Source organism: Anolis carolinensis, chromosome 1 (genome assembly GCF_035594765.1).
Source record: "Anolis carolinensis isolate JA03-04 chromosome 1, rAnoCar3.1.pri, whole genome shotgun sequence".
Taxonomy (NCBI): Eukaryota; Metazoa; Chordata; class Lepidosauria; order Squamata; family Dactyloidae; genus Anolis; species Anolis carolinensis.
Genome location: NC_085841.1, coordinates 78,893,598 through 78,912,871, shown reverse-complemented (window position 1 = coordinate 78,912,871; position 19,274 = coordinate 78,893,598). Strand labels below are relative to the sequence as shown.

General features: G+C 39.0%; 1 protein-coding gene across 6 annotated transcripts in view; it reads left to right on the top strand.

Moving 5' to 3' along the window:
• grm1 (glutamate metabotropic receptor 1) overlaps positions 1–19,274 on the top strand; it is a 255,315-nt gene that overhangs the window by 172,590 nt on the left and 63,451 nt on the right. For all 6 annotated transcript variants that reach the window (XM_062977613.1, XM_062977628.1, XM_062977620.1 and 3 more), the window contains exons 7-8: positions 5,581–5,707; positions 6,439–7,369. In XM_062977613.1, the coding sequence (XP_062833683.1) occupies positions 5,581–5,707; positions 6,439–7,369 (1,058 nt within the window). The remainder of the gene's footprint in view (positions 1–5,580; positions 5,708–6,438; positions 7,370–19,274) is intronic.

Genomic DNA, 19,274 nt, shown 5'->3' with positions numbered 1-19,274 from the left:
GAGCCTCCACCACAGCCCGGGGGGGAGAGTTCCACTGTCGAACAGCCCTCACTGTGAGGAAGTTCTTCCTGATGTTCAGGTGGAATCTCCTTTCCTGTAGTTTGAAGCCATTGTTCCGCGTCCTAGTCTCCAGGGCAGCAGAAAACAAGCTTGCTCCTTCCTCCCTATGACTTCCCCTCAGAAGAAAAAAAAAACAGACCAGAACAAATGCTGTCCACACAAAACAGTGTATCATGTAATTATTCATTTGTTTCTATTATTTTTGTTTGTTTGTTTACCCCATTTATACCCTGCCTTTCTCCACCCTGAAGGGACTCAAGGCAGCTTACATATGGCAACTACTCAGTGCCTCATCACATACAAAATAAGCTTAAAATAGATTAATTAAAATCAATACATATTAACATTTAAAACATTACAATCAATATTAAAATCACATCATCCAAAAATTGTAATCTGCGGCCATTCTGTAATCATTGCACATGTGTTTTATTAGCAACATTATACCAGCAAAAGTTTTTTAACCAAATAAAAAATTTGTTAGACATTCCAAGCGAAAGTATACTTATCAATTCTTGCCTTCAGTGAATTTTCATGTAATTCTAGTTGTCATTACCTTGTTTTTATTGAGCACTATCAAAACCCTCAAATGGAGGACAGTAAATTAGGTAGAATTTTCATATTCCGATTCTGGAAACAACTGCTATACTGCCAAAACTATATCATTAGAGACTCAAAATAACATGCAGGTTAGCATTTATTTCCTTAGTGCCACATTCCTAACAGTACTTGTTTGGGGGTACTTCCAACAACAGTGGGACACATCCTGACACTTTATTACACAGTTTCAGCATATCTCCATGTTGTATTTTGCTGCCGTGTTGCCTCTTTTAGTAGTTGTCCCTGCCACTTTTGGACAAATGAATACCTATTGATCTTGCACACAAATTCTAGCTTTTATTTATACAATCAGAACTTTTGTTTCTGACTCAATTGACTTGCCTTGGCCTTTTCTGAAAGGGCAGGCTGTTACTGCATGTGATGTGAAATTTACTGAACAAGATCAATACCCAGTGTAATAGCAAATTGTAATGTGCAACAGCAGTTCCCTCCGGTGGAATGATTGAAGCATGTGCTGCTTGGTATTTGCCCCCCTCTGCTGCCACATCTAGGCTGCTTTGAACTGCAAACAAAATCTCTACCGGAGACTCCATTTGTATATAGCTGAAAGCAATTTGCCACCTGTCATGCTTGCATATACAAACAACAATACACAAATAATGTATATAGAGTTAATTTGAAAAAGCAAAATGTTCCACTATAAAGAGAGGGGATTTTTTTAAATGAGCTTTTAAAGGTTAACTTTTCCTCTATCCAAACTTATAACATGCCTGTCAGTTTTACTTGCTTTATTTATTTTCTTCTATAATAATGAATAGCTTTATTTGAATTCTGTGGGTGAAAATTAAAGGTCTGCAATTGATGTCAACATTAAGTTGTGGAAACTGATGGTTCCCAATTTGTGGCAAAGGCCCAATTTAAATCTTTCTCACAGTGAAGTTCCTCAGTTGCAGTTCGAGCGAACTTTAATTGCCATATCTCAATTCTATGGAATCCTGGGATTTGTAGTTTGTTGATACACTAGTACTCTTTTGCAGAGAAAGCTAAAGACATTGTGAAACTGCAATTCCCAGGATGCCATAGTAATGATCCATGACAGTTAAAGTGGTGTCAAACTGCATCAATTTTACAGTGTAGGTGCGCCCTAGGTCTTCTGTTTGTAGATGTAAATCAAAAGTGCCACCTTCATGAGTCTTATGTGGTTAGGCAAAGCTGCTGCACAGTGTTGTGTAGCTCCATTTCAGTATGGGAAGAATGACACAACAGTGCTTTGTGTGTGTATTTTTTTCCATCACATTCCATGGCATTTGGAAGCCTGTGGTATAGCGGAAAACCTATATTATTTGATAGGATGGATGTAGGAGAATGTTATATGTATGGTAAAAAAGGTAAGTCTAGTCATGTCCAACTCTGGGGGTTGCTGCTCATCTCCATTTCTAAGCCGAAGAGCCGGTGTTGTCTGTAGACACCTCCAAGGTCATGTGGCCCGCATGACTGCATGGAGTGATACCTATTGATCTACTCACATTTGCATGTTTTTAAACTGCTAGGTTGGTAAAAGCTGGGGCTAACAGCAGGGGCTCACCCGGCTCCCTGGATTCGAACCGCTGACCTTTCGATCAGCAAGTTCAGTAGCTCAGCAGTTTAACCCATTGTGCCAAAACTTTGGGATGAGAGATTTGAATTTAAAAATCTGAGGAAGATGACAAAAGAAACTGAGGTTTAATGAGCCATTATATTATGTAGTGCTACGTCCTTCCTGTAATTTAGGAAACCCTTGGGGGAAAGGCAGGATGGAAATCAAAAATTGTTGTTTAAAAAGGTCAAGATGCTATTGAAATCCAATGGGCAGACACCTGCACCAATAGAGCATATGGATGGCATACAACAGCAAGGACAGGAGGAAGAGAAGAAGAGAGCAAGGATGAGGAGATTATGTCATTGACACCACCCCACACTAGCAGCCTTCAAGAAAGACTTGAAAACATGGCTCTTTCGCTGCGCTTTTGGAGAGTAACCATTTTATATTTCTTTTCCGTTGCTCCCCCTAATATCTATCCTCCAGAATACCCCACTCCCTTATGACCCTGTTCGCTGTGGTTTTTATTTTTATGTCTTTCTCACCCCGAGTTTTAACTTAATGTTCTTGTGGTCTGCCCTTGTTTTTATTGTCTCCTTGTGTTATTTTGTAATGGATATTATTTACTGTATTGTTTATTGTATTGTGTTGTGCTGTTCTTTTATATGCTGTTTACATTGTATTGTTTTGGGCGTGGCCCCATGTAAGCCGCCCGAGTCCCCATTGGGGAGATGGTGGCGGGGTATAAATAAAGTTTTTTATTATTATTATTATTATTATTATTATTATTATTATTATTATTCTGACTTGAAAATTATTGTTTCATTCCTCCAATACTACCTCATTTCTGAAGTCTGTAAGAGCCCCACACCAAAGAAATCACCATGTGCCAGCAATGCAACAGGCTATTTTGCAAATCATTTCCCAGAGAGCCTTGGCTGCGAGGACCACTCAAACATAAAAAGTCATCTTGGGGATGGTTTCTGGAGAATGGAGGGTATTCTTCTCCTCCTCTATCCACCATTACTGTCAAGGTTGTTGCTCTTGTTCTGTATGACCATATAGATTCAAACTACTCATGTTACAATCTATTGTGTAAATAATTTGACAAGTTAGGTTCCGGGACTTAATTTTAAAAGAAAAAGTGTGGTGGAAAGATCATAAACTCTGCCCTTGTTGCTTTTTTTTGCAATGGGACAGGAGAGTCATAGCACTGCCTAATCACACCTTCTCACACACTTGATACCTGATTTTTAATGGGTTAGCAATCACTTCCCATCGGGGAAGATCAATAAAAGTGTTCTACTGAATCAGGAAATTCCTCCTCCAGACACTAGGAATATAAGTCATTGTTGTGATTTTATTAACTGACTGAGAAGATTAAAACACAGTTTCCCAAACAAATCAGCAAGAATACCTGCTTCACAATTTTCCTCTTGTCTTGACTTCTGCAATGATTAGATGTTCTGTTCATTCCTTTAAAAAAAAATGAAACCTGACAATCTGGGAAATATGGCTCATCCTGTGTGACACTTGCCTGTCTTATCTGTTCCTTATGGATAGACTTGTAAAAAAGCTGCAACCAAAGATGTTATTGTAGTGATACTTACTCCAGGAAGGGGGCTTGATTGTTTTTGCTATCAGAATACAATTGCATGTAAAAGTAAAGTACAGTAAGATAATTAAATAGGAAAATATGTATAACCAAATGATCAAATATAGTAGTTTGGTTTCTTCTGAATTTCTTTTTAAAATATTTTAATGCATAATATGGTACTATCTATCTATCTATCTATCCATGTCCCCTTTTCACCAGTTCCTTTATTCACAAACCGCATTGAGCTTACAAAGTAGGCTCCTCCTATATCAAGCCACTCATCTATTTCACTCAACTGTATGTTCATTCTTTTTAAAAAATATATATACAGAAAATTTGTGTATTTTAGCCCAGACAAGTTGGAACATGAATACTTTTAAGGTGTCTGTCAAGAGTCAGACGCCAGTTAACAAACAAAACAGTTTATTCTGAAGATAAGCCAAAAATAACACAAAAACAAGCCATGCTATTTTCCCATGCTGGCATTCAATAAAAACTAAGGACGCTTCAATTCAGCTTAGAAGAAACAAATAGAGTTGACTGCAAGATAACATGCAAAATAAACGAAGGCTTGCAACCTTCCAAAAGCTGCAGAGTATAACAGAAAGTGCAAAAGCTTCTTTTAGCTTCAAACCGTTTCTGAAAACAGACAGCCGGCTCTGCAGAGTTAAAGGGATAGTTCCCAAAAGAAAAACAGCAAACTGGCAAAAACAAACAAACTAGAAGAGCAGTAAACTGCTTCCACAGTGCAGATAAAGCCGAAGCTTCAAAGGGATGATGAATAGCCGTCGTCAGGAGAATCCAAGGTCAGGTCGAGAGGCAGCAGCAAATTCCAGAAGTCAGAAGCCGGGAGTAGTCGTCAGTCAGGGAGCGTAGACAGAAGCCAGGTCAAATTCAATCCAAAGTCCGAAGAGGGTGCAGGTCCACGATAAGACACAGCGAGAGCCAAGCCAGATGGTATCAGCAGCTAGAAATAGTAATCAGAATGCAGTCCAAGGAAACCCACACAGTTCCATCCCTCTGCTGCAGAGCAGTCCCAGATAACTTACATCCGAATCACAGTCCAAGTCCAATCTTCACGGAAACACAGAGATCCCAATGGCGCCTCAGCAACACCTTGCCACACGCAAAGTGCAATGGTCAAACATTCCCATTTTATTCCCCTTCCTCCTGGGTGACCAAACACTCACACCCAAACACCAGGTGTCCCAAATCTACTCAGAGTCCGAACTCCACACAGCTAGAGCTCGTGGATCTGGAGTACCTAGCAATTCATCGGAGTCCCAATCATCCTGCCCACACTTAGCCCCATAAACACTTAAAGAACCATTCTCCCTTCTCCAAGCATCCCAAGTGGGATCAGCTCCTGCAGAAACCCCAGGTTCAGTAGTATCCATAGGCCCCAAATCCCCAGACATCTCTGGTGGCTGTGCCCATTCAGTGCCCACTTCCCTAGCCACCACCTGTTCCTCAGCATCCATTTCCCCAAACTCCCCATCTGAATCTTCCTCAGAAGATCCCCCATATAGCTCTCTAAGTCGCTTCCTGCGCAACTCCTCCAGTAAACCCTCATCACGAGGGTTTTTTCTTCCTCTTCGGATCCCATCACCATCAACCATAATCCCCGAAGGCGCAGTCACAACAGTGTCCCTAGGTGCTCTTATGATTCCTTAGTACCATTTTCATATTTCTTAGTATTAATATATAATAGACTCAGTTATGCAAAGTGAAATGCTAATGTTCCAAAAAAATTTGGAAAAAATAATTTTATTTTTTATTGTAGGTTATAAGGAAGGGAGAGGTGAGCTGCTGCTGGATTTGCACGGCATGCAAGGAGAATGAATTCGTCCAGGATGAATTTACATGCAAGGCATGTGAACTGGGACAATGGCCTAATGACGACTTGACAGGTATGGACAATTCTTTGCATTAACATTTTCTCACTAAAAAATGCCAGTACATTACCAAATATCTCTCTTATTGTCTCTCTGTCTCTCCATTTATACAACTCAAACATTAAAAATATTCTGGTTGCCCCTCATATATAGAAGACACCGACTCACAATTCTAGCCTCTATAGTGTTACAAGAGCTAAGACTGACAAGAAATGTACTATCTTTCTCCACTAATGTCATATCATGGGTATCCATCAAACATTATTTCCTGGCTGAATTGGTGAACTCCCATCAGATAAGGAACTCTCACCCAAGGCTTTTCTGTTATCTCTCCCCTCTCTGAGCTCAATGGCTCCTTACTAGGAGTTTTGCTATGTTTGGATGATTTTCTTATTCAGTCAGCAGACTCTAATCTACTCAACAATCTTTCATGCAGCTTGGCTTCCTGAGAGTAGATAGAGATATCTTCCAGTTTCGAGTTAGACATATGACCTCATCACATTGGGCTAAAATCAGCAGCATGTGTCAATTTTAGCCCAGGTCATCCATGGAACCGGCCAGCTCTCATCTCATCACATGACACTGTGCTGGCTCTGTGGGTGAAGGAGGGCAGAGTCAGTGCATGCCACCGGCAGGACAACATGGAAGAACTGTGTTGCCATTAAATCAATGGGGAAAAGGTGTGCGCACTATGCTCACTTCACATTTACATGTTTTTAATTCTGTTTCTCTTCTGTAAACTGCAGGCTGTGAACCCATTCCTGTAAAATATCTCCAGTGGAGTGACATAGAGTCGATTGTGGCTGTCGTCTTCTCCTGCCTGGGTATCCTGGTCACCATGTTTGTTACTCTTATCTTTGCACTCTACAGGGACACCCCTGTTGTAAAATCCTCTAGCCGGGAGCTCTGCTACATTATACTTGCTGGGATTTTCCTTGGCTATATTTGTCCTTTCACCCTTATCGCTAAGCCCACTGACACTTCATGCTACCTCCAGCGCCTTCTTGTGGGGCTTTCATCTGCCATGTGCTATTCTGCCCTTGTAACCAAAACCAACCGTATCGCACGCATTTTGGCAGGGAGCAAGAAAAAAATTTGCACTCGCAAACCACGGTTCATGAGTGCTTGGGCCCAAGTAGTCATTGCCTCCATTTTGATCAGTGTACAACTGACATTGGTGATAACCCTGATCATCATGGAGCCCCCTTTCCCTGTCCTTTCCTACCCAAGCATCAAGGAAGTCTTCCTGATCTGCAACACCAGCAACCTAGGTGTGGTTGCCCCGGTGGGTTACAATGGACTCCTCATCATGAGTTGCACTTACTATGCCTTCAAAACTCGCAACGTGCCCGCCAACTTCAATGAGGCCAAATATATTGCCTTCACTATGTATACAACTTGTATCATCTGGCTAGCCTTTGTACCAATATACTTCGGGAGCAACTACAAGATCATCACTACTTGTTTTGCCGTGAGCCTGAGTGTGACAGTTGCTTTAGGGTGCATGTTCACACCCAAGATGTATATCATCATTGCCAAGCCTGAGAGGAATGTCCGCAGTGCCTTCACCACTTCTGATGTGGTGCGTATGCATGTTGGGGATGGCAAGACTCCATGTCGGTCCAACAATTTTCTCAGCATATTCCGGAGGAAGAAACCAGGCACTGGGAACCCAAAGTAAGTACTTGTATGTATGCCAGTTCCTCACTTGTTCTTCCTGTCTTCAGGAACCTATTTCATTTTTACAAGGTGTATTGCACTTCTACAGCAATAAAAGACAGTGGGGCTGGGATAACCTAAGGTAATGCTCTGTTCTTTTTTATTTTCTTATCCACTTATCTATTATTCTATGTCAGTGTAGTATTCTGGCATGCCTTTCAATGTGCTATAAATCTCTGTTCCTATATAGCTATTTTTCTTTCCTTTTTTCTTTCTGTTACCTGATCAATAATCACATGTGCATAGACAACAAAATGCACTTCCACAAGCATGGAATCAGGTTAACATTGCAAAGTGCTAACACATCTTGGCAAGCAGATTTCTCCATTTCTTTGAAAGAATATGTTGTCTGTCATCTCACTGCTGACTTCTGGGTCCCTCTCCAGTAAGCTGTTAACAGCTAGTCATTGTTTGTGTAAAAGTGGAGTTCAGAAGAGCCTTAATCTTGTTAGAGCCATTTTCTCTAAACAAGCACTATATATGGCAGATAAGTAAAATTGAAAGATTTCTAAGCGATACTGCAAATTCAGCATTTTCCCCAGATCTTTCTCTTTGTAATATGAATGTTCACAAGAACTAGCAATTTCCACCTAAACTAGCTTGAATATAATGGAAACTATATGTAACTGTCTATGCACACCAGACTTTTCTGACAACCAAGTTTACAAATGAGTTAGGTCAAAATATTTAAATCTATAGTCATAGGTTGGCTGAATATTTTCACTTCAAACTCATGTATAATACAAAGTCAGTATCGATTAATATGGCATGACCTAATAGGTTTTCACTCTGCAAGATGCCAAATCCTAGTAATTCTTTTATCCAAAGATAAATCCCCTGTGAGCCTTCTAACAGAAAGTTACTCTTCATTTTATGTTTGTCATTATTAATGTCATTATTTAACCATATGCAAGTGAAGGATGGGATAGACATTTTATGTGTAAATAATTGTAGGGTGATTACAAATATACTTTGCCTGAAAAAATGAAAATTGCAAGTAGTTTATTCTTGAGACTGTTCTGAACACATTACTATAAGACAAATGTCTTCATAGTATGTTCACACATGATAGAACTAATAAAGTTTCAGCCTGTCTTATTTCAATGCTGTCCTGCTAATAAGGTTTGCTTATCTTAGTCGGTGGCAAAGTGTGTTAAAGCACTGAGCTGCTGAACTTGCAGACTGAAAGGTCGCAGGTTCAAATCCCGGGAGCGGAATGAGCACCCGCTATTAGCTCTAGCTTCTGCCAACCTAGCAGTTCGAAAACATGCCAATGTGAGTAGATCAATAGGTACCGCTCCGGTGGGAAGGTAAGGGCACTCCATGCAGTCATGCCGGTCACATGACCTTGGAGGTGTCTATGGACAACGCTGGCTCTTCAGCTTAGAAATTGAGATGAGCACCAACCCCCCAGAGTCAGACATGACTGGACTTAATGTCAGGGGAAACCTTTACCTTTACCTATCTTAGATGGTAAAGATGAATGTAATCACATTTTTAACACTAGAGAATATTTGCTTGAACTATTTTCTCTCTTACCAATATTTCTGAAGACCAGATTCTGATGGCTCTGAAGGATTCTCCACTACTCTAGATAACCATGTTGGGGGAGACTGAACCAAATCTTGTCTTGATTGTGGGGCATGTGATTTGACGGAATTTTCAAAAATGGTTGAAAAACATTTTTTGAGTGTTGAGAAAGTGTGATGAGAAGAATCCAAAATGTATAAGAATCTTCACAGTTTGGTACTGATTCCACACAAAATTCACATGCTGTAGTGTACTGTTCAGGTCCAGATATAATGAATGCTTCCTATCAGTAAAATATTAGAATATAAGTTGCATAGGTAAAAGGAATATATTAACAACCTTTGGTTGCATTCAAATTAATAAATTGTATCCATCTTTTTATTACAATAAATATAGGTGCAAGTTTGTTTCACTATTTTTATCCCTTTCCAATATTCTCAAAATAATTACAGTGATTAAGTGTATAATTGCAATGATTGCATCTTTTTGCTATATTGAAATTTTTAAAAGATAAGAAAAAATTAACTCTGAATTGTGTTAAAGATTTTTTAAAAGAAAGAAAGAAAGAAAGAAAGAAAGACAGACAGACAGACAGACAGACAGACAGACAGACAGACAGAAAATAAGATGTGGACACAAGCACAATACTGCAAAGTTTGGAGATCTAGGAAACAGTGAAGTATAACTTAACAAGCTGTCAGCATGCCCATCTAACTTGTAATGAAATGCCTTGAAGAAACATGAGCAGGACTTGTCAGTCCAGAATAAAATATAGTAAGTAAGAAAAGGAATCAAATCACACAGTTCTATGAGTGGAATAATATTTTAACACTAAAGAACTTAACATTTTTATTATTTATTCCATAACAATCTCTTTTCCATCTGTTTTTAAAATCTTGGATTCAGAACAGTTAAACAGAAGTTAATACCCCTCTCTCCCATGCCCCTCTGAATTGTATGGGCATCAGGATGGTTAAAATAACTTATTTTTTTAGGAGTTTGGGGGAATATGGAACTGTTACACCCTAGCACTGGAACACTCCTTTCACTCAGCACCACACCAGAGTCCAGTGACCCAATAAAAGAATGTTTATTGAAGAAAACATATAAAAAGGGAAAAGGTGCAAATCCAAAGGAGACAGTCAGAATATAAAATGCAATACACAAAAGAAACTAGAGTTCAATGGTAGTAATCCAAAAATGCCAGGTTAAACACCAGAACCAGGGAATCAAAAATCATAGAATTAATCATGAACATGAAAACAGGAACCTCTCCAAGATAACTTCTCCAAAGATACATAGGCATAAACAGGAACATGAAACAGGAATCTTGACAATACAGGAACCATGAACTTGGAATCATGAACAGGAGACCGAATCCCCATTAGCAACGCGGTCTCCTCTGAGAGGCCTGGAACCAAACCACATAATTTAAGCCTGCTAGGCATCCATGACATCATGATTAACACATCTGGATTTCAAAGTCTTATTGCAAATGCTCTGAGAATATCAAGTCTGCCTGCTTTTCACGCCCTGCATTCTCAGGTCTAATCTACACTCTCGTGCAATTCTTCCCAAACACTCACAGACTCCTCATTTTGTAACCCATCATCCCCCTCATCCTCTGAACATTCAGAAAAGTCTTCTGATGATTGCCAACTACAACAGGAACTAGGGAAGGTAGATATTCAGAAGTCATTACTTGGCACATATATGTATGATCTTCAACATGTGACATAAAAAAATTATTCTGACTAAAGGACTGTCTGTTGCAGTCCTCATTAGGGCTTTCTGATACTGAGCACTGCATTATGGGAAATGTTGTTTAGAGCAGGGCCTTTTGAATTCTTTGCCACAGGGGGCCTCACCTTCCCAAACTACATTTCCCAGAATGCTGTGTTCTCAGTCTCCTGTCCAGCACAGCTAGTCCTGCCCCAGCTGCCCTTCCTTATGGCGACTGGCAAGCAACCTGTGTCTTAATTTAAACACTAGCAATTTCCTCTTTGGTTTTACCAAAGCTGCTTAATGCTTATACTGAAAATTAAATTAATTTTGGGAGGCTTCTGAGTGTTATAGAATCTTAACAAAAAATATTGGTGAGTGTTTTGAATCTTAAATTCAATATGAGTAGGCGGGACCATTTTCCATTTAGCCATTTATCCAGTTTAGACATTGTTTCAGGCCTCTTGTAAACTCAGTCCTTCAACACACTTATTGAGAGCACCACTAGATAGAGGAAGAGACAGAATGAACTGGGTACCTCCTTCCCTGCTTTCAATCCACAAACCAGCTTTTATGTTTAATGTATGAGCATAAAATGCCGACTAGCAATAAAAAATAAATCATTTGCCTACCTATTTTACACTTTTTGAAACAGTATTTATTTATAATTTATTTACAGTATTTATATTCCGCCCTTCTCATCCCGAAGGGGACTCAGGGTGGATCACATTACACATATAAGGCAAACATTCAATGCCTTAACATAGAACAAAGACAAAGACAAACACGGGGCTCCGAGCTGGCCTCGAACTCATGACCTCTTGGTCAGAGTGATTTGTTGCACTGGCTGCAGCTGGTTGCTCAACAGCCTGCGCCACAGCCCGGGCCCCAGTATGTTAACCAAAGTTCTGCTTCAAAATGCACAATATGCTGAATCTGACTATGCTTTATTCAATAAAATAATTACAAAAATATACATCAGGATATATTACTTGGGGATATATATTTGGGGAAATTGACATAATAATGCACATAGACATGTCTGCAAGCTTTTTAAAACTCAGATTGGTGCAAAACCAGGAAGAAACTTTGGAAAATGGGAATGACTGTAACCAACTTTTCATTTATAACTAAAAGTCTGTCTTTTCTTTCTTTGATATGTTCTGAACAAAGGACAAAGAGAGAGAAATGATTAATATAGAGCTACAGCGTTCTGTTAAAGCTAACAGGTGCATTCCCATTTTCATAACAGCCTTTAGATCTGTTATTTTCCATAAAAGCTGTAATTTGTCAGGTGAGGCCATGAGTAATTGCAATTGACTTTTTATACTCGATTACACATTAGGATCTAAGATCTGATAACAGAGTCTGTATTTTAATTAGCTTTTAGGGTGATGGGAAATGGAATCTCCCTGCTAAGGACTAGTATTGCCTGTTTTGGGACTCATATTCACTTTTTGTAACAATACCTGCATAATTTCTTTGTGACACTTAGCACAAAGGACTTACTGGAAGAGCATCTTTCTAAATATGCTATCTGTTCTAGTTCAAACTGGTGAGAGCATGTCCTTCAGATATATTTTTTATCTCTTATCTTCTAATATTTTTGGCACTCCAGTGTTCAAGAAATGTACAATGATAAAAGGGTCATTGTGTTTTATTATGAACTTGAATAAAATGGCCAATTAATTTGTAAAAATATCTTCTATATTTAATGTTTGCTCAGGGCTCCAGCCACAACTTTCTAACAGACTATTACTAAATGTCTTAACTTTAATGTACACTTACTGCAAGAAAAAAAATAGAATAACATGCTATGGCTGCTGCAACTTAGTGTGCAAGTAAAGACTGGCAATTATGTTGTTATTTTGCACAAGCATAAACATGCTGGTGGCATCTCAGAAAATAACACAGCATTGATTCAGCAGTTCGACCAGCTATTATTTGCATTTCTTGTGAAGATAATCATAGAATTAGAAGATCTCAGTGATCAGCTGTGACAAAGAGGCAGGATTTATTATGACTAAACCATCTTTGACTAATGACTATCCAGCCTTATTTTAGGAAAGAAAGCCCACAGATTTTCTGTCTATTACAATGGTCAGTGGATCTCCATTTGCAGAACTATATAATCTTATCTTTTTGCTTTGTAAAACACATGCTCATTGTGGAAAAAAAAGCCTCTTTGTCACTGATTCTTAAGGAATAACAATGACCATAGTTTTACTGGGAGAAAAAAATGAAGCCATAAACTAATTAATTCAGTAAGTTGACTTTCAGACATCTTTGGAGTGCACTGAAATAGTGGAATTGTTATTTCCTACAAATAGTCTTGTTCATTTTCATACTAATTTAAAAGTTTGTTTTTACATTGGGGAATAAATTATTATTCTGGGCTCATTCCAGTATGAGCTCCAGCTGGACAAGAGGAATTCATGAGGATAGGAATGACCTAGGGATACTGTGATCAATAACCAAGCCTTGTCCACAACCAGTAGAGTTAAGTCTCTTCTGCTTTATCATCCCAGATGTTTGAAAGCAAGCAGAGTTCCATAAGACCTTCCAACATCATATTCCTTCCAAACAGATGCTATTTATAGTGGCCATGGACTGTTTGGGGCTATAATATAAAAGTACATAATGAAATACACATTGTGGCAACCTCAGTTCTGAGTGACTTAGAGTGCTTCCACACAGTACCTATATTTTGGGAGAGAACAGATTAAAATGTGAGGTGGCCAGATGACTAAATGTTTGCTCAATCGTAAACATTGTTCCAGGTGGAAAAAGTGGATTTCCTGCATGACTGTGTGTCCCTGCAGTCATGTAAAGTTTGGGATTTCCCTCTTTATCCCCTGTGGAAACTGCTTCCCCCCTTCCTTCCCGCTCCAATTTCTTGGAGCCTATAAGGCATTTAAAGTGAGAGTTGTCATCATCATCTGTCACTTTCCCCTTTCCACCCCACCCTGTATGTTTCTGGTGCATTGATGTACATCTTTTCATGAAATGAAAAAAAAAGAACACACAAAAGATTGAGGCCAGGTTCTGTGTTCTATATAATCATCTTCCTAGCCTCAAACTGTCAATGCAATACCCTGCATATACCTGTCAATGCAATCACCCTGCAGCCAAATTGGTTCCTTTTAATCCACTTTGAAACAAGATTATAATGTCCTAATTCATCCTTTAATATGAAAGTTCTTACAAGCAGATTCTGTATAGTTAAACATGTATAACATGTATATATGTATAACATAGTGTTTTTGTTCATTGTTGTCAATTCAAATTCAGTGTACTGGTGGTGATGGTATGAATGAGAGATTTTCAAGTCACCCCCTTTTCAATAGCTATAATGAGGTCTTGCCATTTTAGGACCATGATTGAGTCTACCCACCTCTAATGTGATCTTCTCTTTTCCTACTCCTTCCTACAGTGTTATTGTCTTTAATTCCTATAGTATTGTTGTCTTTAATTGTGTTCATCCAAATTGGAACAGTCCCAGATTAGTAACCTTGGCCTCTAGGACATGTTTAGGCTTGATTTGCTTTTGGGTTCCTTTATTTCTCATTTGGCAGTCCATGATATGGCATAACACTCTTCCAGCACCACATTTCAAGTGAGTTGAAAATCAGAAATATGATAGCATAGACAATCATGATTGTAGTATTCAATTATATATTTACACTTGAGTATCTTGTCTAGTTCTTTCATAGCTGCCTTCCCAAGTCCTAGTCTTATGATTCATTGATTGCAATCCCCATTCTGATTTATAACTGAGCCAAGATATGGAAAACCATGAACTATATCAACATCTGCTCTCAAATTATGTAAATCATTGCATTCATTATTTTTGTTTTCTCAATACTCACTGGCAGCTTTGCTTTTGCACTTTCTCCCTTGACTTTTTTTCAGTAGTTCCAGGTTTTGTTTTGTTTTTTTGTTTTTTGCTATTTTCTGCTAGTAATTTGGTGTCATCAACATCTTACATTGTTGATGTTCCTTCTTCCAATTTTCACTCTTCCACCCTCCAAGTCGCATTCAGTTTTAAGTATGATAAATTCTGCATACAAGTGAAATAGGTAGGGTAATAAAATACAGCCTTGTCTGACTCTCATATCAATTGGAATCCATTCTGTTTCTCTCTTTTCTGTACTGATGGTAGCATCTTGTCCTGAGTATACATTATGCATCAGTACAACCAAATGTCATGGCACAACTATCTATTACCTTAGTTTCTTTTTAAAAAATATATTTTTATTATGCTTTTCAAAGATTTTTTTTACATAAAAAAGGGAAAAGTAAAGTATGAGTATACGGGAAGGGGAAGAGGGGGAAAAGGGAATAGAAGGAGTGGGAAAAAGAAAAGAAATAGAAGGTGTGGGAAAGAGAAAAAGAGAAAAGAAAAAAAAACATGAAAACAAAGAAAACACAAAAAACATATAAATAAAATACAAAAACAAAAAAGAGGGGTTAGTTTGTGTCTTCCATTCTTTTTCTTCTTTTGGTTGTCTTTGTTCCATCTAGATATTAGCAAAGAACAGTTTCTTGGTCTGTCCCCTCCTACTTATTCTTCCTCCTTTTGCTATTACGTTGTTATTGTCTATATTCGTATTCTTCAACTTTATCTTATATATTGTTCAAAAAGACTCCAATCTGTTTGTTTTATTTGAGTTCCTTTATTTTTCCTCATGAGAAATGTCAGCCTATCCATGTCCATTATTTCTATGATTTTCTGCACCCAGTGTATCAGGGATGGTACCTCCTCCAGTTTCCAATTCTAGCTTAGTTTCAAGTGGACACAGAATAGATTGCAGGCAGCCTTGATTATTTCTGAGAGTACAGCAATCATTTTCTTAATATTTCTTAGCTTCATCCATTTGTATAACTGATAATTTCTGGGAAGGCTAAGCTACAAACCATGAGGTAGGGAACTGCAACCCTTCTGACCTCCTTCCACCTTTCCAGGTTGCATGGTTAGAGAGATTTGTAGCAGAACTGTCTAAAATGCTTGAGCTGACCCACTAATGCAGGGCAGAGGCCATTTTTAAGAACAGATGGCATGAAGCATTCTTTTCATGGTGAAAGAAACAAGACATCATCTTACTATGTGCAGCCATTCTCCTTCTACTGCCTTCCACATCTTCCAACATCAGTTTCCATTCTCACAACATCCATTACGGCTGATATTGGTAGTAACTGTCAGTGGTGCTTAAGGTTGTCAGGATTCACCAATCTTCCCTCAATACTATAGAAATTCATCTGCCCCATTCCCAGTCAAGTAGGGAAGTGTTGGATGTAATGAAGAAATATTCAGGAAGCCGGATGTTCCCAGAAGACTATATGAAAGAAAGGAAACAATGACCAAGGTGACTCTCCTTCCACTTCAGCACAGCACACATTTAGATAAGATTTATTTTTCTTTCAATGTATGTAATTTGGAGCAGATGCCAGGTTCCAAATAAGGGAGAGGGAGGGAGGGAGAGCACAAGCAAGAAAGAGAAAGGTTAATTACTTTAGAAAAATAAAGAGAGTGGAAATGGCCAGTGCTTTCGCCAATTGCTAGGGATACCCACTAGTTTGAAGTCACTGGAGAAAAGCAACAATAAGAGGACATACTGGTTTTTAAAAATATATGTATTGTGTGTGTTTACTTTTTTATTTTGACTATTTCATTAACCTCTCAACTTTGATTTTTGCTATTTAGAATTCCTTTCTCTGTTTTATTAGCATCGTTAGAGTCTGGTTTTGTTTGTTTCCTTTTAATCTTCTTGATCCCACCCACAAACCCTTAGTTTTTTTTGTACTTTTCTGGTACCTCAATTTTCTTTTCCTGCCCAGTACTGATGAAGCAGAGACATGTGTGGCCAAGGACTTCTGTGGATTGCCACTGGGTATTCAAAAGACTGCCTTTTAATGTTGTGTTGGCATTCCCTATGGCCACATCCACAAGAAGAGTCCGAAGTGCAGGTAGTTTTGTGAAGTCATATCAGCAAATCAATTATAACCTTTTTTCAGTAGGAACAAAGGTTGTTTTTTTAATAGCTTTGGGATTTCAAGATGGCTGTCTTTTCTTCTGAGTAATTACCAAGTACTGTAACTAATGTTCATTTTTGAAACATAATTGCTTGACAACTGTAACATACCACATGTGAAGACTTTAGCTCCTATTGAAAATGAGGTCTCGTATGAGTGGGCAGATCTTTGTTCTGATATTCATTTCCTCTTGTGGCTTCTAGAAACTTTCTGAAGCTAGTTTTGAAAAGCTCTATATGGACTTCATATACTATAGGCAGTGAAGACATAAAATAGGAGTCCCACTGGAAGCTAAATTGCACCACAATTATTTCCTTGGAACAAAGATTTCTGTCAATAGAAATATGATTTTGAAAGGGATCCAGCTGCTGGAGCCAACTTGGTGTTAAAGGCAGGCACTTGTCATGGTAGAACTTAAGTGACAGCCAGTAATGTAGCCACTGAAGTTGCTATGGCTCTGGATTGGTCAAGTGGACATTCATTTCTCTGAACAGATCTCTGGACCCATTTTATTTCTCCCTTCCTGATGTGCACATGTCAGAAGAGGACCATCTATATTCAATATGGTTTATTGATTTTTGTAATTTTGTGTTTTTACTGCTTTTATTGTTTAATCCACTATTAATTAAATATGAACTTTCTTCAGGTCCAAAAAGTAAGTGGATCTTAAGCACTTCATTTATAGGAACACTTTGCTTCACCTACCAAAGTGATAAATGGATCCAGCGCTAGCAGGAGCTCCAGTTGCATTTCTTGGCACAAAAAATACTGAATGATGATGTTGCATATATGAAGTATATGGTCATCTATATTTAATTTTGCCAGAATAATGTTTTTGGGAACACACCTGCCAGAAACATCTAGCTGGAATTTTCAGTGTTATAACTGCTAAGAGAATTTAGGAATTATGATTTTAAAAAGTGTCATTTTAAACTTCTGAAAGTTACTGGTTTTAAAGAAATATTTTCATGCATAAGGAGTAGGCATGGTCGAATTGTCAGAATACGTCGTACTTCGGACTAAAATCGGATATAACACAATTTGCGAACGTGGTTCCGACGCAGGTTATCACGTCAGATCTAACCCGTGATTTCAAAGCGTTCTATCCAAATGTTCTAAGTGGCTTCGAAATTTGATTGGAAATGTTTTTGTTTTAATTTTTAAAAAAATATTTTTAATATTTTTAAATATATATTTTTAATTATTTTTAATTCAACCAAACTTGTTTGGGAGCGGAGCGCAGCCTAGTATGGCCTTGCCTCCCTGACCAATCGCAGTACACGTTGATGTAAGGGGGAGGGGTTGTATGTCCTCTGCGTGCCTCCATACACATCTTATATAAAAACACTGGACTTGCAGTGCCTCGTGGCATTTCACATTTGGGTGGGCGCGCGTGCGGGTGGTTGCTTTTTGGCTCTGGCTGGTTGCCTGGCTTTTGCAGAGCTGGGCCAATTGCAGCCAATTGCTAAGGGAAGGGGAAAGGGCTAAGGGATTGCAAAGGCATTGAAGGGTTTTCCTTTAGAAATTTTAAAAACAAATAATATAATATTCAGAACTTAAAAGGCTTTTTCCTGTGTTATCTCTGGCGCTGGCTGGCTGTGTGTGTGTGTTGGTTTGCTACCAGTGCCCATTGCAAAGGCATTGAAGTGTTTTTCTTTAGAAAATTTAAAAACAAACAATATAATACTCAGCACTTAAAAGGCTTTTTCCTGGGTTATCTGACACTGGCTGGCTGGCTTGTGTGTGTGTGTTTGCTGCCAGTGCCCATTGCAAAGGCATTGAAGGGTTTTTCTTTAGAACAATTAAAAACAAACAATATAATACTCCGAACTTAAAAGGCTTTTGCTCTGCACATATGCTGCACAACTAGTACACACACACACACAATTACTCTGGTGCTTTGCCTCCTTCCTTACCAGTTGTTGGTGTGAACTCACTGTTTGTGGTCCATTGAGTGCCTGAAGTACATTGCTAACCGTACCACTAACCCAGGCAGGCAGTGGGGGGCATCATGTCTGTTGCCTCCCACTACGTCAAATCCCCACCAGCCTGCTCCCTGGTGGCACCAAGTCCCTACTTGAGCTTTGTCTCCTTTCTTAACAATTGTTGCGGTGAACTTACTTAGTCACTGTTTGTGGTCCATTGAGTGCCTGAAGTACATTGCTAACTGCACCACTAACCCAGGCAGGCAGTGGGGGGCATCATGTCTGTTGAATCCCACCACGTCAAACCCCCGCCCACCTGCTCCCTGGTGGCACAAAGTCCCAGAGCTTTGCCTTCTTCCTTAACAGTTGTTGGGGTGAATTAACTTGGTCACTGTTTGTGGTCCATTGGCTAGTAGTGACATGGTGGATTAGCTTCCAGGGTTTCTGAATTGTTCCTTTTGTTCAGTTTGTTGATGCTCACCCTCCCTTCTAGGGTTGCTGCTGATGGTGGTTGCTGTGCTGTGTGCTGGCTTATATCCAGTACTTCCAGTAGGATGGCCGGCCAACCAAGGGTACCCCCAGCCCCGCTATACCCTGGGGAAGATTCCCCCCGGCGTGCGTTGGGATGCCTTTTTGGGTGGCAGTGACAGGTT